The 25913-nt window shown below is 40.6% G+C and overlaps 1 protein-coding gene across 9 annotated transcripts in view; it reads right to left on the minus strand.

The window, feature by feature from the left end:
* Positions 1-4577: 4577 nt before the first annotated feature.
* Positions 4578-25913, minus strand: part of FBXW11 (F-box and WD repeat domain containing 11) — a 150659-nt gene continuing 129323 nt past the window's right edge. For 7 of the 9 annotated variants that reach the window (XM_032260347.1, XM_032260345.1, XM_032260343.1 and 4 more), the window contains 7 exons: positions 21374-21492; positions 18966-19215; positions 15603-15721; positions 13570-13680; positions 12303-12381; positions 11184-11370; positions 4578-7126 (listed from right to left, as the gene is read on the minus strand). In XM_032260347.1, coding sequence (XP_032116238.1) covers positions 11209-11370; positions 12303-12381; positions 13570-13680; positions 15603-15721; positions 18966-19215; positions 21374-21492 — 840 coding nt within the window. In that variant the 3' untranslated portion in view covers positions 4578-7126; positions 11184-11208. Of the gene's footprint in view, positions 7127-10191; positions 10573-10604; positions 10758-11183; positions 11371-12302; positions 12382-13569; positions 13681-15602; positions 15722-18965; positions 19216-21373; positions 21493-25913 lie in introns of those variants that run through there. The other 2 variants (XM_032260341.1, XM_032260342.1) reach the window with 2 other exon arrangements.

A 25913-nucleotide genomic window follows, 5' to 3' on the forward strand; every position in this document is an offset into this window, starting at 1 on the left:
CTCCCCCCCCCCCCCCCCTTGCCCACCTCTCTCTCTCTCTCTCTCTGTCTTTTTCCTCCTCCCCTTCTTGGAGACATGATGAAATTTCCTGAAAGAAAAACTCGCAGCCCGTTCTATAAAATGCTTTAGCCTTTGGTGGAAAAAGTCCCGATGGTCCCTTTTATCTCTTCATTCCTGAGGCGCAGACCTGGCCCCCGTCTGTTTGTGCAGATGGGCGGCAGGGAGTGTTCCCAAGGACAAGCCAGGCAAGGGCCGGAGTGGAGAAGCTATTCCCGGGCGCCTGTTTGTTATTGCTGCCAGAGCCCTGGCCGTTAGGAGAGTGCGGTGCTGTCTTGGAAGAAGTGTGAAGCGGGATTAGGTGTCCTTCGGTGTGATTAGTGGACAGGCATTGTTCCCCAGGAGGCCTGGGCAGCTTGGAGGCAAGTGTTTGCAAAAGAGGGTTTCCAAGTTCTGAGAGTGTCCATGGGCCCTGCAAAGACTGCTGGGTACCACGCTCCTGGCTCTCCCGCTGCTCCTTCCCACCTTTGTCACAGGCTTGTCCTCCCGTGCCCCTTTCCTAAATGCAATGTTCCTCTGGGCTCTTCTGAAACTACCACTTGTCTCCTCTTCTAGGCAGCCCAGGGGCTCCACTGGAACCTCTCTGGGGCCCCTCCAATGTCCACATCCAAACGCATCCCCCTTTTACCCCCTGGATCAAATCAACCCCAATTCCCTTATCTGGGAGACTGGAGATCCCTCCAGCCCCTTGCCCACTCCAGAAATCCCCATCTCAAGGCCTTGGCGTGTTCATGCCCGCAGCCTAGAACATTCTGTCCCAGCTCAGTACATGACCAGTTCCTGCTTACTGAAAACTTGGATCCAGTGTCCCCCAGGCCACACCTAACTACCACCCAGTGTAACCTCGTCACTGCAGTCAACATTATCTGAATTTATCTTGTAAATGCATGTTTGTGGACACCGTCAATCATTGTGCATTTTTCCTTTTAGAATGTAAGCTTCCTGAGAGCAGGGACCTTGTGTCTTCTTCCATTATAGCCCCATCTGCTGGCGCCCCGGAGACACGCACCAAATAAGAATGCTGTTGTCAGCGCCTCCAGCTCCCTCCACACCAAGCCCGCAATTCCCAACACCCTCTCTCACCTCCTCAATGTTCCTTATTCAATGGACCTGAACATCTCTCTCCTGAATCTTAACTCGAGCTTTCCAGCTGGTCACTCCTGAGCTTATAACCAGCCAATGGCTGCCCCCGCTCCCAGGATGGAGCCCCCACTCCCCAGCCAGGCCCAGAAGGCCAGCCACAATCAGACTCTTGCACCTGTCCGGCCCCTTGCACTCCATCACACTTTGTGCACTTTTGAAGACTCACCAAGAATATATGCCAGGGACATAGCAGTGGAGGGGAGGAGAAAAGGGCAGAGGCTCTGTGGGTGCCAAGGGACCACAGTGTGAGCCTGGCTCTTCAGAGACACTCTAGGCATCCAGGGGCCCACAGAGCATGGAGAGGGAGAGGCTAGGGCAGCATGCTAAGAAGCCAGCTGTGGCCACCAGGACACACCAGAATCAATGCTAAACCCAGCTGCTCACAAAGACAGACCTGAGCCTCAGTATCTTCACCCGTAAAATGGTAAGAACATAAATCATGCAGGGCTACAGTGAGGATGGGAGCACACAAAGCCTTCGCCAGCAGCCTGGCACCCGTGAATCTTTATTTTCTAGTCACTCACTTATGTTCATTCTTGCTGTCGTGGGCATGATCCAACCTCTTCCTTGCATCATCCACCAGCTATACACACCGGGAAGTCGTGAAATTCTCCCGTCCTCTCTGGAGACAATACAATTCACCTAGGAGAGTGACATGTTTAGACCTCCTTCTCTTCCCAGAAATACTAGCTGGGGATATGATAGGTTGACTGCCTTTATATTTATAATAAAACTAACAAATATAACTCAGTATAAACCTGTTCACTGGTCCATCCCCCTCTTCCACCCACTGAACAACCCAGGCCCTGGTTACAGACTCAAGTTCTCACTGGGACCAGTCCTTAGGGAAGATGATCAGCTCTTATATTTCCCCTCAAGAGGCCCAGACTGGCTTCAGGATTGCCTGAGTACGTTGGTTTCATAGCATGGCACCCCAAATTCCACTAACTCCTGTCCCTTTCTCCCCTCTGAGCATTCTGTTCCCTTTGTTTAAACATTTAAATTGAAGCTACAAGGCACTGTGCTAGGCACTTTAGAGATGTCATTTAACCCCCCATAGTAATTTTAAAACACTGTCTCTACTTCCCAGCTGAGGAGTTCGGGTTCAGGATAATCAATGCCCTTGCCTGTGGGGCCTGCTGTCAAGGCTCCAATCCTGAGCTAGGTCTCTGGGCCCCAAAGCCCATGCCCTTTCCTCTGCCATCTGGTAGACAAGTGGCCCCCGTAGAATTGGTCAATGGTGTTCTAAGAACATCCCTTCCACTGGGCATCATGGGTCAAGCCTGTAATCACAGCAACTTGGGGGGCTGAGGCAAGAGGGTCCCTTGAGTCCCAGAGTTTGAGGCTGTAGTGAGCTATGATTACACCACTGCACTCCAACGTGGGCAACAGAGCTAGACGCTTAAAAAAATAATCTTCCCCAGTCCCCCATGTTGGTGGGATTTGGAAGTACAAACACAGCCTGCAAGGAATGGGAAATGGCAAAGTCCATTAAATCTAAAGCTGGTGAAGGGTAGAGAGCGCTTCAGCTGTACACACTGAGATCTCACCAGACACCAGATTTAAGCTGTTCTCTGTCCCCACTCAAGTCGTTGCCCTTGTAACTTCCAGGTTCTCCCAGGCCGGCCCAGTAATAACTCACATACTCTGAGCAATAAAATCAAACCATTCCTAGAGACAGGATGAGCAGATGACCACGAAGTTGAAAATAATAGAACAATACCAACTCATTGATAGGATTCTACTTTCCAGTTTACCTGACATGCACAGAAAAAGCTACTTAGGGAGTCGGGGGATAGGGGAGGGCTAGCATTAGGAGAAATACCTAATGTAGATGATGGGGTAATGGATGCAACAAACCACCATGGCACGTGTATACCGATGTAACAAACCCACACGTTCTGCACATGTACTCTAGAACTTAAAGTATATTTAAAAATTTTTTTTAAAGCACTCTAAAAAACAAACACATTAACTAATAAAAAGTTACTTATGATCTGCCCTACAGATCTTTTACATGGCTGTACCTAACCAATATAGTTTTTAACTGCTGAATTAGTGCATTTGATGTATAGGGTCCATCGTCCTATCTGTGGGGCAGGCAGACACCTTGAGATAGCCACATACTCAGTCATCCCACAGATGCTGAGTGTCTACAAGGTGTTGGATTCAACTCTGCGCAGTGAGGCAGCAGGAGCCCCAAGATCTTAGCACCTGCAAGACAAGCTCCCGGAGTCTTCCCCAGCTGGAAGAGCAAGCTGTATATAGAAAAGAGGGTATCTATGAAAGAAACTGGTTAACCATCATTTAAGGGACTGGGAGTGAAGGGGGAGAGGAAAAATTACTTTTTGCTTTTTGTGGTTTGTGTATTAATCCTCTTAACCACATACATATGACACACTTAAAAATCATGTTCTACAAGAAAAATGGGTGAGAACAGTTACATAGAAATACTTTAATCTCATGCAAAAAGTCCGCATTACCAATCGGGTTGACTAATGGGGAAAGTTTGGCCTCACTAGCTGAAAAACTCAGCTTCTCCTCAGTTCTTCTGAGTAGTAGAACTTCTGAGTAGAATCCTACAGATACTCACTGGATTCTTTTCGCTTCAGTACTCTACCAGTGATGCACTTACACACAAAAATTTATTCCTATCTGATGCTATGGTGGAGAGGGCTGCAAAACTGCACCTCTCACACCTCCACCACCCTTCTTCAAGAAGGGGAGGGCCAGCGCGATGGCTCATGCCTATAATTCCAGCACTTTGGGAGGCAGAGGTGGGTGAGTGGATCACAAGTTCAAGACCAGCCTAGCTAAGATGGTGAACCCCCATCTCTACTAAAAATATTTTTTAAATGAGCAGGGTGTGGTGGCAGGCACCTATAATCCCAGCTACTCGGGAGGCTGAGGCAGAGAACTGCTTGAACCTGGGAGATGGAGGTTGCAGTGAGCCAAGATCGTGCCACTGCACTCCAGCCTGGGTGACAGAGAGAGATTCCGTCTCAAAAAATAAATAAATATAAATTTTAAAAAGAAGGGGAGGATCCATTCATACCTGATGCCTCTTGGGATGTCTGAGAGGCCATTTTCATGTTGACAGTAACTTGTGAAGCAATTAAATATGTGTGGGAAGCAGATCTGCAGGGAAAGAGTTCTTAGCTATCCCCCAGCTAACTCCTGAGGTTCAAGCCAGCTTTCCGCAAAAGCCCAAGACAAGGAAATATTATTTTCTACAACATTCTCACAGGCCAAAACCGGTTTGCCTTCAACTTCATTTTATAGAGCAGATGATTCTTAAAATCTATAAATTGTAATTGTATGTCACTGGATTCCTAATAGCACTTAACAGTGTTTTTGAAAAATTTCTTAACAGAACATCAGAGTATTGCAACACTTTATTAAGAGTATTGGCTTTGAGTCAGTAGCTGAAGTAACAGTTGCATGAGGCCAGATTAGGTGCACTGCATCATACTCATACTTGATTTACTGACATTACTTAGCAATTTATTGGACAAAAGTCAAACTTTTTTGTTTTTTATTAAGCACATTCCACAGTACAAAGCTGTCATGATAATATCTGTACAATTTAACAGTTTCAATAGCTGTTCAGACACAAATTTATTTCAAACAGATAATTGGCAAACATAGTTAATTACAAGTTAGAATTAGACTATCCCAGTGCTTTAAAACATTAATATAGCAGTAATTTACATTTGCTCAATTATGGTTAGCAAAATAAAGTCCAGAGTATGGCTGGGAATTACTATTATAATCCCAGAAAGTCAGAATTCCTTGGGTGCCAAAGTCCCCTGCTATAATTTAGTAGGCACAATTCAAGGGTTGTGTGCATATTCAAAGGCCATGATCTCCCAAGGAACAAGGGGAACTTCTATATTAAACATGCAAAAACAACAAAAAATCCATTCATTCATTCAGAATTGCCTCCTCCCCTGACCCTCCCTTCCCCCTGGGCTTTTCTAACCAGTTTGATATTGAAGCCGTAAGATGAAAAGTGGTCAAAGCTAAATCACTTTCACAACCACCATCAAGCTTACAACATCCACCTTACGAATGGAGGTTTATCGTTTATACTTTGGAAACTCAACCTCTCAAAAACATAAATTAATTTAGTAACATGGGAAGGAAGATTTTTTTTTTTTTAAAGAGAAACTAAAAAAGCAAAGCCAACTCGATAAACAAATCACATACACACACATTGATCCCCACACCGTTCTCAATGCAAAGGACAAATCAGAGCCCAGGGACCTTCCCTTTAGTAGTAGAGTGTGCTTCCACGGGAAGAGGTTTAATTTATAGGAGGCTGTTTATTGGTCCTTTAAAATGTTATTGACATTCCTTGATCTTTGGAAACAATGGCAAAGGGCAAATCAAACCTAATATTGAATAAGGGAGAAGGAGTGCCAACTGGATGCCGATATCCTTTCCATGTGCCACCAGGGCGACAGTGCCATTTACACATTTGCACTGTATACCCAGGAGTACTTGGGAGCTTTCAGACCTGCTGGGGCCACAGCAGCAGGTGACACCAGAGATGACTAGGGTGGGATTCATGGGCTTGAGGCTTTACACCACTTAGGAGTACCCTCCCCTCAGCATGGGCCTCTGCAGCCTGACCTGCCCTGCAGGCTCCAACACACCAGTGGGCCCTACCAGAACCCTGCAAGGCCAGGATGCATGGATTCCAGAGCCAGGACAGCCCGTCAATAGGGCCTTCTTATTTCCCCTTCCCAAGGCCACAACTGCACGGAATAATGATTTTTGACAGTGAAGCCAAATGAATACTATGGGAAGTGACCACTAGTACTCAGGGGTACTTATGAGAAAAAGAAGAACAAAAAATGTTTAAGGTACCTCTCTATTGTATAATATATACTGCACAACAAATAAAACATTTGTGTTAAACTTTAGAAATTACATTTTAAAACAAGATTCTCATTAAAAACACACACAAACCACACACACACAATGACAGTAACAAAATAAAAATACTGTGTGACTACTGCAGGAAGGGTTCTAGGTAATCCACATCAACCCTGGTATCAGGTTCTTGAGCCCAGCCCATGGCTAAGTGCGAACACACTCTGTATTAGTGTCTCAAGCACAGGGGGCCCTGACTCCAGCAACTTTGAGGTTAAACTGTTATGTACATTATATCTACATGCGAATACAGTATTTTAAATTAGGAGGCAAGCACACGTATAAAGGTGTTACTCTACCAAATATCAGGAGATGGCTGGGGGACAGAGAACAGTTAATAAAAGAAAAGAGCTATATTACCTGTTGGGAGATAATATAACTGACTTATAGTTCTTTAAATTAAAAGAAATTGGTACAGAAAGGAAGTATAATCCAAAACAAATGTCTGAAACAATCCAGAGAGATTTTTCCATTGTCCAACATGTCCCTAATACAACAAGTCAGAAGAATTCATAATGACTTGGACGGTCAAAAGGAGAATGCTAACTTTTGAAAAGGAAAGCCCTGGACATTCTGGGTAGGTGTTTGGCACCCAAAATTTCACTGAAGAAGAATGCTGTTTCTTAATATCAAACCAAAGTGCAAAGCAATATAAATTAGAGGCCAAGTCTTCTCTTGACGGTCGATTTACTTCCATAAAACAGATTCTATGTTCCTTTTCTATGAACAATTTACATTTGAAACATTAGATTTTTTTCACTGATGAGGGAAGGAAATGGGCTTCTGTTCTACTTGAAGTCGGTGGAGCTAAGGTATCCTTCTCAAAGTAGAGCCGGAATCAGAGGTGAGAAATGTTGGTACTTGAAGAGTTAGGCTGCTTTGCATCTACCCAGCGTCTAGAACCAATTCCAGCTTCATAACTCAGCTGTGAACGAACTCCCTTAGGCATTTGGTAGCCATGTAGCCAGTAGTTCAAGACTAGAAAACCCTGAGAAAACAATGCAAAAACAAAGGGAGTGTGGGTGGATACTGTGTTTAGATGAGGATATACACACTACACCCCATCCCCAGGCACACATCTACATGCGTACCCCTAACACATTATACTTCTCAACTTATTAGCATTAACAATAAAAGCTGTAAGTTGTTTTAAGTGCGCTACATACCAGGTACGACATTTATTAAACCTCACAACAAGCCTATGAGGAAAAAACTATTAGGACACCCACTTCACGAATAAGAGAACTAAGGCTAAGAAAGGCTAAGTGTTTATAGTTCAAAGAGTCATCAAGTGACAGAGAAGGGATTCGAGGACAGGGCTGACTCTATAACGTATCATGTCTCAGTGCTGCTCTGAAAAAGTACACATGTAACAAAAGATGCTTCATATTCGATTGTATACTTAATGTAACCTTTTATGATATTCAGAACCTACATGGGGCCAGACTCATATCACAAGAGCCCTCATCGATCACTAGGAAACAAAAATAGGCAAAAATTAGCCTTTCAAAATCAGAATGCTAGTAATCAGAAATTACTTCCTTTTTAATAAATAAATCATTTGTAGAAGAATAACAGTGTAGGTGGAAAGGCCACTGAATGTTCCTTAATTTTTTGACCATGGCTTTGAGTCAGAAACACATTTTAATCACAGTTTCTACATTCCTCACGTATGTAAATAAGTACACACACACACCCATGTAAAACAGAATATTCATGAGAATACTCATATTCACATTTATCATTTTCATGTACAATGCAAACTATTTTCTATTCTAAAAAAAAAAGGTCAAAACCCGCTCAGATTATGTCACAATCAGTGATGCACTAAACCACTGACCTAGAAAGTCTAAAGTCAACTTAGGTGGAAAAAAAAAAAAAAAAAAAAAGCGAGAGAGACTTTATAAAGCTTGAATACTTTTTATAAAGGTGATTTTTCCCAAAAGATTGTCGATTTTCATGAAGATCAAGAATCTTAGTAAGTTTTCTCAATGAATTCAAGATTCCATTTCATTTGCCACTGTTTTCCCATTAAGGATATTTAAGGGACTCTAATAATGGTCTTATACTGTCTTGTAATAAGAAAAAACAATAAATTTTGAGCTACTGAACACATAATACAACATACAGCTCTTAGGTGTTAGTAATTTTTTTAAAAATTCCTCCGCAAATAAATCTATTGTTGCATTTGCAGACATGAAGATATTGTCACCTGCTATTTTACAGGTGAATATTTTACTGCAAGGATAAATCATCATTAGGGTAGTGTTTCTTATTATGCATAAATCTTAAAATATCACATGGCTACAGTTTTTTTCATGTTACAATAAACGAAAAGAATTTGAGGCCAGGTCCCAGCACTTTGGGAGGCTGAGGCAGGTGGATCACTTGAGGTCAGGAGTTTGAGACCAGCCTGGCCAACATGGCAAAACCCTGTCTCTACTAAAAACACAAAAATTAGCTGAATGTGGTAACTAAGCACCTGCAGCCCCAGCTACTCCCCAGGTCGAGGCAGGAGGATCACCTGAGCCTGGGAGGCAGAGGTTGCAGTGAGCCAAAATTGTGCCACTGTTTTCCCCGCCTGGGTGACAGAGCAAGACACTATCTCAAAAGGCGGGGGGCGGGGGGGAGAATTGAGAAAAGAGCAGTAAAATCTATAAAGCTGACGGCCAACATCGTCAAAAGTAATTCAATCTGAAGGGACAAATACATTTGGGATCTCACTGCTTGTGCTGGGATACAGGGAACCACCACCTTAAGCAGGTAAGATTTTTCCATTGACTTATAACTGATCACAAGGCAGTTGTTCTGAGGTTTCCAAAAAAAAGGTGGGTAGGAGGTAGGCCTGGTGGAAGTAACACAAGTTTCCTTTCCACCACAGCCAATAAGAAACGGCATTGGTGATCACTCCTTCATCTCTCAACCAAAGGAATCTTGTTCAGGGCACTTTTAGGTAATATATAGATGTTGTCAATTCATCTATTAAATACACCAGAAAAAGAAAACCATAATATGGATGTCTTAAATTTTGCCATATGCCTCTTTAAGCAGTTTTTACTTGGGTCCATTCCTCCTTCCCTATATTTTCTTAGGCTTCTTGAGAGGGGGAGATGGGGGGAGGAGCAATCACTCAAGAGATCCTTGCCTCCTGCCTCTGTAATTCCTATTTCAAGTCTCCATTCAATAATTAGAATAATTCCGCCATGTGGATTTTTCAACTGATTTATGAAGAATCTATCCAGAAAGAAACGAAAAAAAAAAAAAATGAATTGAGGAAGACTTAAAAGAAGAAAAGAGAACAAATGGGGGAAAAAAAGAATCTATCCAGAAAGAAAGCAGCAAGGCAGAAGACTATGATCAGGAACAGTCTGAATACATTTGAGACCAGTAACAAACAGCAAATAGGTAAGTGGCTTATAGGTCACTCCTGCAAGACAGACATAACCAATCATAACCAGTCCTTTGGGGTTCACATGGGGTCCCAGAATCCTTCCAAAGCCAGCACTCCTACCAGTCAGTACTGACCAAACTGAGTTAGCATGGAGAAAACACTTATTTGCCATTCCTGACGCAGACCCTTGGTTTACTGCTAATAGATGGAGCAGGGGCAAGACCAGAAATCAGTAAACTTTTTCTAAAAGGGCCATGTGGTAAATATTTCAGACATTATAGGCGATAAGGTCTCTGTTGCAACTACTAAACTCTACCATTGAAGCACAAAAACAGCCACAGACAATACATAAAGGAATGAGCATGGCGGCATTCCAAAAATCTTTATTTATGGACACTGGAATTTAAATTTCATATAATTATTACATGTCATGAAAAAATATTCTTTTAATTTCTTTTAAGCATTCAAAAATGTAAAAACTATTCTTAGCCTGTGGACACCGGGGGGGAAAAAAAACTTAATGGATAAGCAGAGACTAATTAAAAAAAAAGAACAGGCAGTGAGTCAATTTTGGCCCCTGGCTATATATATAGTTTCTTGACCTCTAGGTAAGACAAACTTCCTGGTCGAGTTCTATTTATTGCATCTGGAATCTTGATGAAAGAGTGTCTGAAAAGATGGTAACTTGGTGAATAGGTACCAGGAGTTCTCAATCCCTCCATCAAAAAATTCCTAATACTGCACATGAACTTTCTTAAACTTTTGAAATTCACTAAACAGGAAAATAGGTTATGATACAAAGCCACTGAGAATTAAGTAATGATTTTAAATAAAAACAAATTTTATTAATCACAATAGTCTTTCTATACATCTATTCATAGTAGTATCACTTTGTGTAAACATGTTCATTGAATCTACAAAGTTTAATGTGTATAGACTTCACTGGCCATCAGCAGAACACAAAGAGTTGTCAATACTCTTCCTAAGTCATCAGTTCCTAGGACACAGCCAAGTAAGACTTCTCATCTTCCAGACTTAACACCCTTAGTAAAATCAAAACATTCTGTCATCAATGGTCATAATGACTCTCAGTGTTCCTGTAACCAGAGCAAAGGACTTTGCTTCTCAGCATATCTGTGTGTTTCATGGAAGCAGAATAGGTTTTAGGGATCTCTCAACAGATACTCTTCTTGGATTCATCCTTGAAAGAACGATGGTGCTGGGTGGACTGTGGTTAATGGGGAAGAAAGGGATTTTGAATGTTTCGTCAGATGATTTTTTTTTTTTTAATAAAAGAACTGAAGGACAGGAAAGAAAGAGAAAAAGAAGATTCTTGCACCCCAAAATAAAATACAAGGAATCTTACTGGTGTTCAATTGATATGACTCTAGAAAACCATTTAGGAACACAGTTTTTAAAAACAGGAACCATGTCCATCAGCTGCCAATATGAAAACCCACACAATAAGCAGGATTCCAACTTAGACCTTGTATGGGTGTGACTATAAAGATCTAGCCTTACACTTGAACTCTGCAAAGGTTGACATCTAAAAGAGTCCTTGGTTGATATCACCAAGGAACCCAAATCACCAAATTTCCAGAAAGGGAAGGTAAATTCAATCAGCAAAATTGGAAGGGGAGGGGACAGTACTCACCTGAAACGGGTGAAAGTGCAGACTGTTATCTAGAGATGTAAGTGTATGTTCTGGAGGGAGAACGGGTCTCATTCTGGGCACTGGGAGGCACATTTAAGAAATCCCAAATCAAAATAGTGTCATCATGGGAGCTGCTGATGATTTGAAACTCATCAAACTGTAGCCGAAACACACGTCCAGAATGTTCCTATGAAATATAACAACTTCATGAATAAAATGAGATCTTTACAGTCCTTGATATCTCACAATGAGAAATTTGGCAGAAAATAAAATGCAGCCACTTAAACAGACTTCCTAAGCAGCTGTTCGGAACTCACTGAGTTGTGTCCTTCATCCCAGGAACAAATGCTCTTCTTTCTTGTCCTCCTAGGCCTTTTCTTTCATTAAACTTTGTAACCTAGACTCTAATCTACCAATTTTCAAAGATCATCTCACAATGGGCCTTAGAAAAGTAAACAACAATATATAATACCCATTCTTGATACACTCTAAAAATCCACTGGAAAACCTAAAACCAGAAGAATAGTTTGTTTTAACACGACCAGGATCTACCTCAAACTGCTGCCAGCATCAAAATTCATGGTGAAACAAACATTTTAAGTGTTCCCATTAAAACCAAGAAGAAAGACAGTTCTGCATGTTCTAGTCAATGCAAGAGGTGAAGAAATAGAAATAAAAAACTACTAAAATTTTTTTTAATCTACCAATATTTTCAAATGACTATCTCTTCAAAAATTTAACGGTACTTATACATAGTATAAAAATTTATATATAGTATAAAAATGTACTGTTATTAAAACATAACTACAAATAGTCACGTTAAGAAATCTTCCAAACCTACAAGAAGTAAATAATTGCTTGCCCTATGAGGAAACCAGTGCCCTACAAATCAGGAAGCCTTCATATCTTAAGTTGAATTACGTCTCCCCTTAGGAAAGTGCTCACGGTAATGTAAACATCAAATATTCTCTGATTTTGGCAAACAAAATGAACAGTGAAATACTCTGAAGGCATATTGTGAGACATACAAGCTTTCCTGTGATACACCTAGACAAGGCTATCTGCATATGGTCATCCTCTAGCAAAGGGAACCAATTTCCATCTCAAGAGATCACGTACCACCAATGTGCGCAAACACAACGTGCTTGCTGGGGCTCGAGGGTCAAGAGCAGCTTGCAAGTCCCAAACTTTAATTTTCCTAGAAAGGAAAATGAGATTGTGATTAGTGGAAAAGTGAACAATTTATATGCTTCCAAACATTTCCTTGACAAAAAGGAGTGCATCTGAGCTGCCTATTATAAAAGCTAATGGGGAACATGCTTATGTTTTTACAAATTATCTGAACCAATTACACTTGATTTTGGAAAAATTAACAACCTACACATTCTCAGAATTGCTGAAATTTTAAAAAAATATTATTTTAAGGGAGATAAGAAAACAACTTTAGGTTATCTAAATTCAGTTCCAGGCTTGATAACCTATGTCACCAAATTCATTCATCAGGGGACTCTCTAGGGCTGAGTAGGTGTGGCTGACAGAAGCTAGGGCTCTTTGTGAAATTCCAAGGATATCTTTCTCCAAATTAAGCAAAGGCTGCAAGTTAGTAATCGGAGTACAAACAGACCAACTAACCCATTTGGAAAGTATATTTAAGGTCATCTGGAAAGATTTACAGTTGCCATTTGCTCATTTAAAATGTAGTGAGGTGTTTTAAAGAGGGTTTGTTCAATTTGCCAAAAGGGAAAAAGCTGAACACACACACACACACACACACACACACAGCCTGGCTTAATTTAGGGATAAAGCAAAGAAGTAAATATCCCCACAGCTAAGCTATTGCTGGAGTTTACAGTGATTAAAAGCATAAGTTTAGGGGCGTGGCATGATGGCTCACACCTGTAATCCCAGCACTTCGTGAGGCTAATGCAGGCGGATCACCTGACATCAGGAGTTCAAGACCATCCTGACCAACATCGAGAAATCCCATCTCTACTAAAAATGCAAAATTAGCCAAGCGTGGTGGCGCATGCCTGTAATTCCAGCTACTTGGGAGGCTGAGGCAGGAGAACTGCTTGAATTTGGGAGGTGGAGGCTGCAGTGAGGCAAGATCGCACCACTGCACTCCAGCCTGGGCAACAAGAGTGGAAAAAAAGCATAGTTTAGGAACCACAGTGGCTCTACCTCTGTGTGATTTGAGGCAAGATTTAGTTCTTCTTACTGGGCTTGAGTGTCCTCACCTAACCAACTAGTATAATAATACCTGCCAACCACCATTACACAGAAACCTACCATAGGACCTGGTACATACAGAGTTGCTTAACACACCACATTAATTTTTCATCTTGATATAGTTACAGCAGTACATCTGAAAATCTGAAAGACATACCCATCATAGGCCCCACTGACAATCCTCTTGTTATCAAACCGGATGCATCGAACCAATTCTTCATGTCCCTCTAGGACTCTTAAACAGGCACCACATTCAATATCCCAGAGCCTTGAATGAAAAACAGACCTCTGTGAAACAATTTCCCACACATGATTCACACTATCTGTAAGTTTTTTATATTTTTATATCTGTGTCATAGAGATACAATTTTTTACTATCTTGGAGCTCTTTATTTCTATCTCACTTCCAGTCTGTACCACACATACAAAGCTATATGTATACATTTATACCATCTGTGTGTTTCCAAGCACTAACCTAGGAGGAAGCCTTACTTGTTATTCTATTTCCTTTTATATGATTTGAAACTGTTTTTAATCATGTGTCTGTATTACTATTTCAACAAAATCAACAAACAAGAAAATTCAATTCTATTTAGTTTGTAGGCATTCTCTTGATGTCTGAGTTGAAAAAAACCATGTAGAGAAATGGTATAGGAAGGACTTTTCTGGGGAGACAGAACCTGCAGGTGGTAAAAGAGAAAAAGCATGGATGATACATGGTGGGAAGGAAGATGCCACATATAGCCAGGGGGTTAAGCTCCCCCCCGCCGCAGGCACTTCTAGCCCAGTGTAATCCATGAGGACCACTGAGGTTAGAACTGGTGGACCAGCAGGGGAGGTGGCTCTCTCCTGATGAGGCTTGGGGATACCTCTTCCCTGATACTATATGCCGAATACTAGGATTGACGGTTTATAAGGTCAGAGTGGGAGACTTATTAAGTACATGCAGTGTCCTGCTGGAAATATAAACCCATTGACTACACCCAAGCCTTTTTCTCTGCATATAATTTATATAACAATTCTGGAATTAGAGATGTTTTTTATTTTTTCCTATTATGATTAATTTTCTACAGTATTTGTAGGAAAAAAAATCACAGCTAGCTAGCATGTACAAAACAAAGTGAGCAAATTAACTCTATCGTAACTTTTTCTCAGCCTCTCTACCAGTAATTCCTACAATACATCCAAAGAACATTTTATTACAGCTGCCCTTATCAAATCTTAGTATCCGTGATGATAGCATCTCTAATCTGTGATCAAAGCCATTCAGTACTGCCACTATGACTCCAAAGTGGTTCCCTTCTATAAGCTGGAAGAGTAATACACATTACTATCTTGTAAAACCTCGACAATTCCAATGACGAAGTTAAGAACTGTTTACTGACGAAACATTAAGCAATACCTCAAAGCATGACGAATATAAGAGAATCAAGATTTAAGCTCTAAACCAACTTTTATGGTATCTTAAAGCCTAAAATGATAAAGCAGACTTAACAGCCATTATAGCTTTTTTGTTATCTGCTTGCCTTTAAAAAAATTTTTTTTAATAATCTTAAACCAAATCTTTATTTTGACCAAAGATTAGCCAATTTGATTATAAACCAGAGTTAAATTTAGTCACTTATGTAAAGCTACTAGCATATATTGAGACACTGAGAAAATGGCAGAGGATAATTAAGTAGATATTGAAGCGATGTTCTTAATAAGATACAAAATGTCTAAGGCTAGTCAGATTTATTAGAAAGCAGGGAGGCTGAGCGCTGGGAAGGAAAAAGGGAGGTAAATGACCTGACAGGAATGGATGATTCCATAATGCAGTCTTGGGAGAGAAAAATAAAGTATACTCCCATGTGTGAGGTAGGGAGGTGGGAATTCACAGGTGAGGGAAATCCGAGCCAGTTGGGCTGCAGCACCCTAGTCTATCCTGAAGAGCTCTGGTATTAAGTGATCCTGGGTGGAGCTGAGGTTATAAAACTTTCTGTACTGGGGGAATCTTGGAAGAACACCCAGGGCATATACAGTTTTCCCACTTAAGTATACAGAGCCAAATAAATTTCTAAAAGTTGCCTAAAGCTTTCTTATCTGAAACATCCCATTTACTCTCAGTTGTTTTGAGCATTACTACTAGGAGATGAATCAACAATGTGGCAAAAATAAGCCCGCTCTGTCAGCATACCAACTTCTACTCACCTAATGGTATTATCTGATGATCCACTAACAACCAGCCGATCCCTGTACTGGAGACAGGCAATGCCTCGCTTGTGCCCATTGAGAGTACGAACAAATTCACAGGTGCTCGTGCTCCAGACCTGTGTTAACAAATTAACAGTATTTTAAAGAATGAATGCAGAAAAGCCCTCCCACAATATATCTTTCTTAAAAAGATAAGAGCTTCTGAGAATGACCCAATGATATGATTATAAAATATAGTGTCTTCTAACTCAAAGTTGGGAGGGTGGGGAACAGACCAGACAGCATAAAATTTCCTTGGCTGCTGAGTGATAACACTGGAATAAAACATAGAAGGAAGCAAAGTCTTCAGTCTTTGGGATCTTTACAAAGAGAGTATCTCTGGATGGTTCGGACACTCATTTACCTGGAGGAAAGAGTTTGGGCCAGATTTTATGTTTTTATACCAGCTGACATGTCAAACCCAAAGGAGCTAATGTAATAAAAGAGCTTCCAGCTGGGTATGGTGGCTCACAACTAATTCCAAGCACTTTGGGAGGCTGAGGTGGGAGAACTGCTTGAGCTCTGGAGTTCAAGACCAGCCTGTGCAACACAGTGAAATCCCATCTCTTCAAAAAATAAAATTAGCTGGGCGTGATAGTGTGCACCTGTGGTCCCAGCTACGCAGGGAGTTGAGGTGCAAGGATCACTTGAGCCCAGTAGGTTGAGGCTGCAATGAGCCATGTTTGTGCCACTGCACTCCAGTCTGGGTGACAAGGCAAGACTCTGTCCCAAAAAACAAACGAAACGTTTCACCTTTCATGTCATCCTCTTTTCCAGCATATTTTCTTGAACAGCTCCATTTGTTTTGACACATTACTTCTAATTGTATGTGTGTAGAATAATACACTCTTTTGTGACATCATCTGAAAGACTTACGTGTTCACAGACATCTTAACACATTATTAGACAAAAAAGGAGGCACACAGCAACCAGAGTGCCCTGAACTATCTTACCAGCTGCATTTGTAGCTGAATGGGATAAATAAAGATGAATGTAACAGAATAGCATTGCACCTCTACCTCATACCTGAGACAGAAATTTAACTCAAAATGGATTAAGGACCTAAACGTAAGCGCTGAAACTATACAAGTCTCGATAAATTGAACATCATCCAAATTAAAATCATTTGTGCATCAGAGGACTCATCAAAAAAGTGAAAAGACAACCCACAGAAAGGGAGAAAATATTTGCAAATCATGTATCGCAGAAGGGATTTGTGTCCAGAATATATAAAGAACTTATAACTCAACAATAAAAAGACAAATTACCAATTTTTAAAGTGGGTAAAAGATTTAAATACACGTTTCTCTAGAGAAGGTACACAAATGGCCAACAAGGATACAAAATGTTGTTTAGCATCATCTGTAATAAGGGAATGCAAAGCAAAACCAAAGAAATACCACTGAACATATAGGGCATAGAAAATAAAAGAGACAAATAATAACAAGTGTTGGCAGGGATATGGAGAAATCCTCCAGGCTGATATTATGAAACAGCTGTTTTGTAATAAAGCTCAAACCCTCTCAACTTCCAGACACTGGTCTCATACCAACTGGTGTGATTGTGGGAGTAAGTCACTGCATATAAATCCTAGTTGTTTAGCTTCCCAACTATCCAATCTGAAGCCTGATGCTACATACTTTGGGATTTGTGGGGTTAATTATATGAATGCTATCCAATGCTGGTCATGAAAAGGAGGTTCTTTGAGCAAGCTGAAACTCTCATATACCACTGGCAGGATTGTAAAATGATGTACCGTCTTTGGAAAACGGTTTGGCAGTTCCTCAAAATGCTAAACATAAGCCTGGGCAACAAAGTGAGACCCGATCTCTAGGGGAAAAAAAAGGTTGGGGGTCGGGGGTGCGCATAGTAGTGCCTATACTCCCAGCTATTCCAGGAGGCTCAGGTGGGAGTCTCTGGGGTCCCTGAGCTCAGGGACTGCTTGACCCCAGGTCAAGGCTGAAGTGAGACATGACTGTGCCGCTGCATTCCAGCCTGGGTGACAGAGCGAGACCCTGTCTTCAGACGAAAAAGAAAGTTAAACAAAGAGTTACCATCCTAAGATAATTAAAAACATGAAAACTTCTACAATATTTATAGCAGCATCATTCGTAGTAGACAAAAAAATGGAAACAACTAAAATGTCCATCAATTAATAACAGATAAACAATGAAACTTTATTCAGCCACTGGAAGCAACAAAGTACTGGCCAGGTATGGTGACTCATGCCTATAATCCCAACACCTTGGGAGGCCGAGTACTACTTGAGCCCAGGAGTCCAAGACCACTCTGGGCAATATAGCAAGACCCCATCTACCTTTAAAAAAAAAAAAAAAAGCAGAAGGAGCAAAGCTGATTATATGCTACAAGTCACATGGATGAATCTTAAAAACATTACAATAAGTCAAAGAAGCGAGAAACAAAAGGCCACATAGTGCATTCTTCCATTTCTATGAAGTGTTGAGAATAGGCCAATCCCAAGACAGAAGACAGATGATCACCAGGGACTTGGAGGAAACACAGGCTGACTGCTAATGAGCGTAGGGGTTTTAGAGAGTGATGAAAATGTTCTGGAACTAGACAACAGTGATGTTATAAAACACTGCAAATGTACTAAAGGGCACGGAATTACACCCTTTAAAGTGTTCAATCTTATGGTATGGAAACTAAATCTCGGTAAAGTTGTTATAAAAACACAAGAAAGCTAAAAATTCAAAAAAGTTAGCTTGGATATTGGAATCAGGACTGCATTTACCATATCCTAGGGATCACCCTAGGCTTCAGCTCCTTGTCACAAGTCTGCCTCCCACTTTACCGCATGCTAAGCTTCTTGAAGGCAAGAACATGTCTTCATCATCACATCCCTAGCATCCAGCCCAGAGTCCACCACATGGTGAATAAATTAAATTGAAGCTCTGCCACTAACTAGCTGTGATGATCACCAATACAATCCTTTACTCTCTGAGCCACATGTGTAAAATGGGGCAACACCTACCTCAAAAGAGTGCTAGAAGTGTTAACTGAGACAGTAAAGTAAAGCTCCCAACACAATACATGCTCAACAGGTTAGCTCTCTTCCCCTTAAAAAAAGTGATCAAGAATGTCATTTCATGAAATAGAAGACTGTTCTCTCTTCTGGACCCATGGCTTTTCCTCCTACCTTGCCTACGACTCTAGAGGTATACAGATGGCCTCTGGGTTCATGAGCACAAAGAAGAATAAAGATCTTGCTGGGTACCAGGTTGGTATAAGCCACTTCTGCTTTTTCTCTGTTCTAAAAGAGACAGAAGCAGGTAGGGTTATAACTGCAGACACACTTACTTTGATAGTCCTGTCACCAGAGGCAGACACGATGTACTTGTCATCAAAGTCTACTACATTGACAGCAGCCCGGTGGCCAACCAGGACACGGCGTAAAGTGATATCAGTTGCAGAAGCCATGTCCCACACAGCAATGGAGCGGTCCTTGGAACAGGTCACCATCAGTCCATTGCTGAAGCGTAAGTGCAGTACAGCCTCATTGTGATGGATCAATGTGTTAAGAACTTCACCCGTGTTCACATCCCACACTCTAGTAGAGAAAAGAAAAGCAAGATGCTTAATTATTGAGACAGCCAGGAAATGATTCTGGTAACTGAGCTCTGTCCGGGTCTGCAATGGTTTGACTCCACCAAATCTCATGATGAAATTGATCCTCAATGTTGGAGGTGGGGCCTGGCAGGAGGTGTCTGGGTCATGGTGGTGGATCACTCATGAATGGCTTGGTGCCATCCTCATAGGAGGGAGTTCACTCTTAGTTCCTGAGAGAACTGGTTGTTGAAAAGGGCCTAGCATCTCCTCCCTCTCTCTTGCTTCCCTCTCACATGTAATCTGCACACACTGGCTCCCCTTTGCCTTTTGCCATGAGTAGAGGTAGCTCAAAACCCTCATCAGAAGCAGATACTGGTACCATGCTTCTTGGAGAGCCTGCAGAACCATGAGTCAAATAAATCCCTTTTCTTTATAAATTACCAAGCCTCAGGTATTCCTTTATAGCAACATAAATGGACAAAGACAGGGCCCATTCTTAATGAACCTAAGGACATGATTAAAAGGGGGCCCTAAAAGCAATGTCTTTATTGCTGAGAGGTGCTGAGATGGTTTCAAACAAGGTGGCTAATTCTGGCTTTGCTTGAGTTTAGGTATATTTAGCAGTCAGGTATTCAGAGATGGTGTTCGCAGGCTCGTGCTGATAGAAAAGATGATTCCTTCAAGAAAGTAAATTTTGCAGTGAGTCTGAGATGACTGAAAGAAGGAATCTTGATGGCTGAAGAACTGAGAATGGTTCCAAGCTTATGGTTCTCATTGACCTCTGACAGGCCTCTTAGTCTATTATTTATCCACTGCAAATTGGTAAGTCATGATGCCTCATCAATCATCACATCCACTTCTTTATCCAGCTGCTTTATGGACAAAGCCAGGATCTACCAACTGCTTCGTACATCCAGGGATTTGGGGGCAGCACTTCCACATCACAGTTTTTTTGTAACCCTCATTTCCTTAGAGGACAAGTTCACACAGGGCAGAGGAGAAAAGACTCAGGCCTCTGAGGCTGAGACACGATCTCTGGCAGAAGCAGTGGTATGGAAGCAATGAGTCCAGGGAAGGATACTAGGCGTGCTTTAAACAGGGGTGGTGAGAGTGTCCAGGAGTGAAGTGAGAGGCTAGTAACCACCACTAACTTAAAGAGAGTGAAAGGGGAGAACGTGGTTATCCAGGGACAGACTCAGTGACCATTCCAATCTCTTAGGCTCGTGTACCTGTAAAACAATCCTCTTCAAATATCTGACCCAACCCAGAAGAGCTGTTTCCTTCTCTTTCACATTTCCTCCAGCCACCAGTAGTCTTGCTGAGGCTTTCCTGTGTCACCTGTAACTCTAATGGCCTCATCACTACACCCAACTCCCTAGCCCATTTGGTGTGAAGAAATGTGTTTATCCCAGAGGTACAGGAACGGATATCAATAATGTTCCCTTTCTACTCGCTCACCTCTGCAGTAGAAGGAAAGCAATGACTTTGCTTTCCTTCTCGTGCAGAACATTGCCACTTTCATCTTCATTCTGCCACTGGGTGACAACTGAAAATCAGTGCTTCCACTACTGGCAAGGCTACATATACGGTCATGACTTGTATCAATTCAAGGTTCAAAATTTATTAATTCTGTGACTCTGAGCGAATTATTTAATCTCTCCGGTCTTGGTTTCCTAATACAACTCCAAAAATGAAGGTAACATCTACCTCTTCAGAAAGGTTGATGTGAGAGCTGATAAAATGATACAGAGTACCGAGTATACTATCTGCTCTCACATTTTACTTTCCTGGTGTTGCCGAAAAGATTCTGCAAACTGCTTCTGAGTCTTTCCGTATTTGTAGGTGGTGCCCACCACACTCCTAGAATAGCTGCCTTCCTCCTTTCTGCTCTGGACCACAGTTTCCCAAAAGGAAAAAGCCAGCCTAATACTTGGTATGTGCTGTTACAGGAAAGCATGTTGTCATCTCTACAATGAACAGCAACGCTCTTAAATTAGCTGTCTTGCCTAATTTGCTCAAACACATCTACAACAAAAGTAGTTTGAAACACAGCATGTAAAAATGTATGCAAAGTTGATGTATGCCTCTCCCAGAGAAGGATGTCAATCTCAGACTTTCTCAGGGAAGGCTTACAAGATCAATGAAGCCAGATCACTCACCTCACTGTAGAATCTGAAGAGCCAGTTACAATGACGCGCTCATCATACTGCAGGCAGAGGACAGAGCCTGTGTGTCCTGTTAACACTTTCAAACATTCCAAGCTGGTTTTATCCCAAATCTATTGAGACAAGATTAGCCACAAACAATGATTTATTATACTATATTTTGATGAATGTTACTGTCCCACCTTATGTTCTGATTATAAAATGAAATACTTGGGTTATAGTAAATAAGAAACATTGACTATCAAACAGGTAAGAAACAACAAGTAGGAATACAGACAATAGTGGTTAACTACTGGGATAGATGTGTTATTTTGTTTAATTTGAACCCTTAGCTATTAATCTCATTACACTTATCAACAGCCTCATAAAGGGAACTTTTTAAAAATAAAATCTGTGAAAAGAATTCACTCACTGGCTGGGTGCTATGGCTCATGCCTGTAATCCCAACACTTTGGGAGGCTGAGACAGAAGTATCACTTGAGCCCAGAAGTTCAAGACCAGCCTGGGAAACCCATCTCCACAAATTTTATATATGTATGGTTTTTTTTTTAATTAGCCAGGCATGGTGGTGTGTGCCTGTACTCCCAGCAACTCGGGAGGCTGAGGTGACAGGATTGCTTGAGCCCAGGAGGCAAGGCTGCAGTGAGCCACAATCACACCACTGTACTCCAGCCTGGGTGACAAAGCAGGACCCCACTTTGCCATTTTATGTCTCATAAAAATAAAGAAGTGGCTCAATCTCTGGAAAGCAACATGCCAACATAACCATTAAGACTTTTTAAAAATGCATACCCCTATGTTTACAAAAATAAAAAACCGGAAATAAAATGTCCAACATTTCATAAAAGTCTCAAAGTAAACTATGAAGAGTTTTTAATGAGAAAATATCATGCTTCGTTACAAAGTTAAGCATTTTAAAAAATCAGAATAAAAATTATCTATAAAGTGACACAATGACTACATATATTGCAGAAAAGGGGAAAAGGATTAAAGGAAGTAGATTGTTATTAATGGTTGTTTTCATACTCCTGAGTGTTCCTTTTCTTGCTTCTTTTACTGCTTCCACAGATTTGTCTTCTCTAGAATGTCACAGAGTTGGAATCATACAGTATGTAGTCTTTTTAGATTGGCTTCTTTCATACAGTAATACACATTTAAGGTTCCTCCCTGTCTTTTCATGGCTTGATATATGTTCCTTTCTAGTGCTGAAAATTACCCGTTGTCTAGATGTACTACAGTTTATTTATCCATATACCTACTGTAGGACACCTTGGTTGCTTCCAAGTTTGGGCAATGATGGGCAAAGCTGCCATAAACATCTGGGTCCAGGTTTTTGTGTAGACATAAGTTTTTGATTCCGTTGTGTAAATACTAAGTAGCACAACTGCTGGATCATATGGTAAAAGTATGTTTAGTTTTGAAAGAACTGCCAAATTGCCTTACAACGTGGCTGTACCATTTTGTGTTTCCACCAGCAATGAATTAAAGTTCCTATTCCTGTTGCTCCACATTCTTGCCAGCATTGGGTGTTGTCAGTGTTCTGGATTTTGGCCATGCTAACAGGTTTGTAGTGGTTTCTCATTGTTATAATCCACATTTCCTTGATGACTTATGTGGAACATCTTGTCACATGCTTATATGCCATCTGTGTATCTTCTTTGGTGACATGTCTGTTAAGGTCTATGCCTTATTTTTTTTTAATAGGTTAATTAATTTTCTAACTGTTGAGATTCAAGAGCTCTTTCTATGTCTTTCGCATATATTTTCTCTAGTCTGTGGCTTGTTTTTTCATCCTCTGGACAATGTCTCTCATAGGGCAGAAATTTTTTATTTTAATGAAGTCCAGCTTATTCTTTCTTTCATGGATCATGCCTTTGGCATTGTATCTAAAAAGTCACCAACAAACTCAAGATCATGTAGGTTTTCTCCTATATTGTATTCTACAAATTTTATGGTTTTGTTTTACATCTAGGACTTTAATCCATTTTAATTTTTGTGAAGTATATAGGATCTGTGTCTGTATTACTTGGGAGTAAGGGAGGCAATATGGTGTTTAGTTGCTTCTGCCCCAATTGTTGAAGAGACTATCTTTTCTCCATTGTATTACCTTTGTTCCTTTGTAAAAGATCAGGTGACTATATTTGTGAAGGTATGTATTTCTGGGGTCTCTATTCTCTTCCATGGATCTAGCTGTCCATTCTGTTGCCAGCACCACACCATCGTGATTACCGCAGTTTTACAGTAATTCCTGGAGTAGTGTTAATCCTCTGTCTTTATTCTCCTTCAATATCCATGCTGGCTTTTGCTTCATATAAAGTCAGCTGGTAGATATCCACAAAATAGCTTGCTCAGTTTTTGATTGAGACTGCATTGAACCTATAGACCAGTTTGGGAAGAAATGACTGACATCCTCACAATAGTCTTCCTGCCCATAAGCATGAAATATCTCTCCGTTTATTTAGCTGTTTGCTTTCTTGAATCAGAGTTTAATAGTTTTCGTCACATAGATCTTACAAATATTTTGTTAGATTTATACCTAAGTTTTTCATTTGGGGTCGGGGAGTTCTAATAGGAATGTTATTGTGTTTTTTGTTTTGGGGTGGGGATGCTAATATAAATGTTATTGTGATTTTTGTTTTGTTTTTTGAGATGGAGTCTCGCTCTGTCACCTAAGCTGGAGTGTAGTGGTGCGATCTTGGCTCACTGCAACCTCCACCTCCCAGGTTCAAGCGATTCTCCTGTCTCAGCCTCCTGAGTAGCTACAACTACAGGTACATGCCACGAGGCCCAGCTAATTTTTGTATTTTTAGTAGAGACAAGGTTTCACCATGTTGGCCAGGCAGGTCACAAACTCTTGACCTCAGATGATCCACATGCCTCAGCTTCCCAAAGTGCTGGGATTTCAGGCATGAGCCACCATGCAGTTATGTTACTGTGTTTTTAATTTCATATTCCACTTGTTTCATTGCTGGTATATGGGTAAGCAACTGATTTATGTATATTAACCTTGTATCCTGCCACCTTGCTATAATCATTTATTAGTTCTAGGAGGTTTTTTTTGCTGATGCTTTCATTTGTTTTCTACAATCATGTCATCTACAAGCAAAGACAGGTTTACTTCTTCCTTCTTGATTTGTATACCTTTTATTTCCTCTTGTCTTACTGTGTTATCTAGTTCTAATACAATGTTGAAAAGTAGTGGTGAGTAGAGACATCGTTGCCTTATTCCTGATCTTAGTGAGAAAGTTTCACATTTCTCAGCATTGAGTATGATATCAGCTATACGCTTTTTGTAGATACTCTTTATCAAGTTAAGAAAGAGTTCTCCTCTATTCATAGTTTACTAAGGGTTTTTAACATGAATGAGTGTTCAATTTTGTCAAATGCCTTTTCTGCATCTATTGATATGATTTTCTTTTTTGGCTTATTGATATGATGGATTATATTAATTGATTCTTGAAGGTTAAATGTGAAGGTAAGCCTTGCATACCTGGGAGAAATACTTGTTCATATTTAATGCATCTTTTAATATATTGTTGGACTGGGTTTGCCAATATTTTGTTGAGGATTTTTGTGTCCACACTCATGAGTGATATTGGTCTGTGGTTTTCTTTTCTTATAATGTCTTTGTCTAGTTCAGTACTAAGGTAATGCTGGCCTCATAGAATGAGCAAGGAAATATTCTCTCTGCTTCTATCTTTCGGAAGAGGTTGTAGAGAACTGGTGTTATTTCTTGCTTAAATGTTTGGAAGAATTCACCAGTAACCAATCTGGGCCTAGTGCTTTCTGTTTTGAAAGATAATTAATTATTGACTCAATTTCTTCAATAGATAAAGACCTATTCAGATTATCCATTTGCTTTTATGACAATTTTGGCAGATTGTGTCTTTCAGGGAATTAATTTATTTCAGATAAATTATCAAATTTGTGGACATGGAGTTGTTCATAATATTCTTTTATTATTCATTTAACATTCATGAGATCTATAGTGATCTCCTGTTTCATTTCTATATTAGGAATTTGAGTCCTTTTTTTCCTACACTAGCATAGCTAGGGGCTTATCAATTTTACTCATCTTTTCAAAGATAAATCTTTTGATTTCCATAATTATTTCTATTGATTACCTGTTATCAATTTCATTGATCTCTGCCCTAATTTTCATTAACTCTTTTATTCTGCTTACTATGGATTTAATCTGCTCTTTTTCTAGTTTTCTAAGGTAGAAGCTTACATGACTGATTTTAGTCTTTCTTCTTTTCTAATATATGCACTCAAAATTGCAAAATTCTAAGCTTTCACTGCATCTCACAGATTTTGATAACTTGGGTTTTCATTTTCATTTAGTTACACCCACATACATGCGCATGCACACACACACACACACACATACACACACACGGGGAGGGAGGGAGGAAGGGGGAGAGAGAGAGTCTAACACTGTCACTCAGGCTGAAATACCGTGATGCAATCACAGCTTACTGCAGCCTTTAACCTCCTGGGCTCAAGTGATCCTCCCACTTCAGCCTCTTGAGTA

Source organism: Sapajus apella, unplaced genomic scaffold (assembly GCF_009761245.1).
Source record: "Sapajus apella isolate SASKATOON/1434 unplaced genomic scaffold, GSC_monkey_1.0 scaffold117, whole genome shotgun sequence".
Taxonomy (NCBI): domain Eukaryota; kingdom Metazoa; phylum Chordata; class Mammalia; order Primates; family Cebidae; genus Sapajus; species Sapajus apella.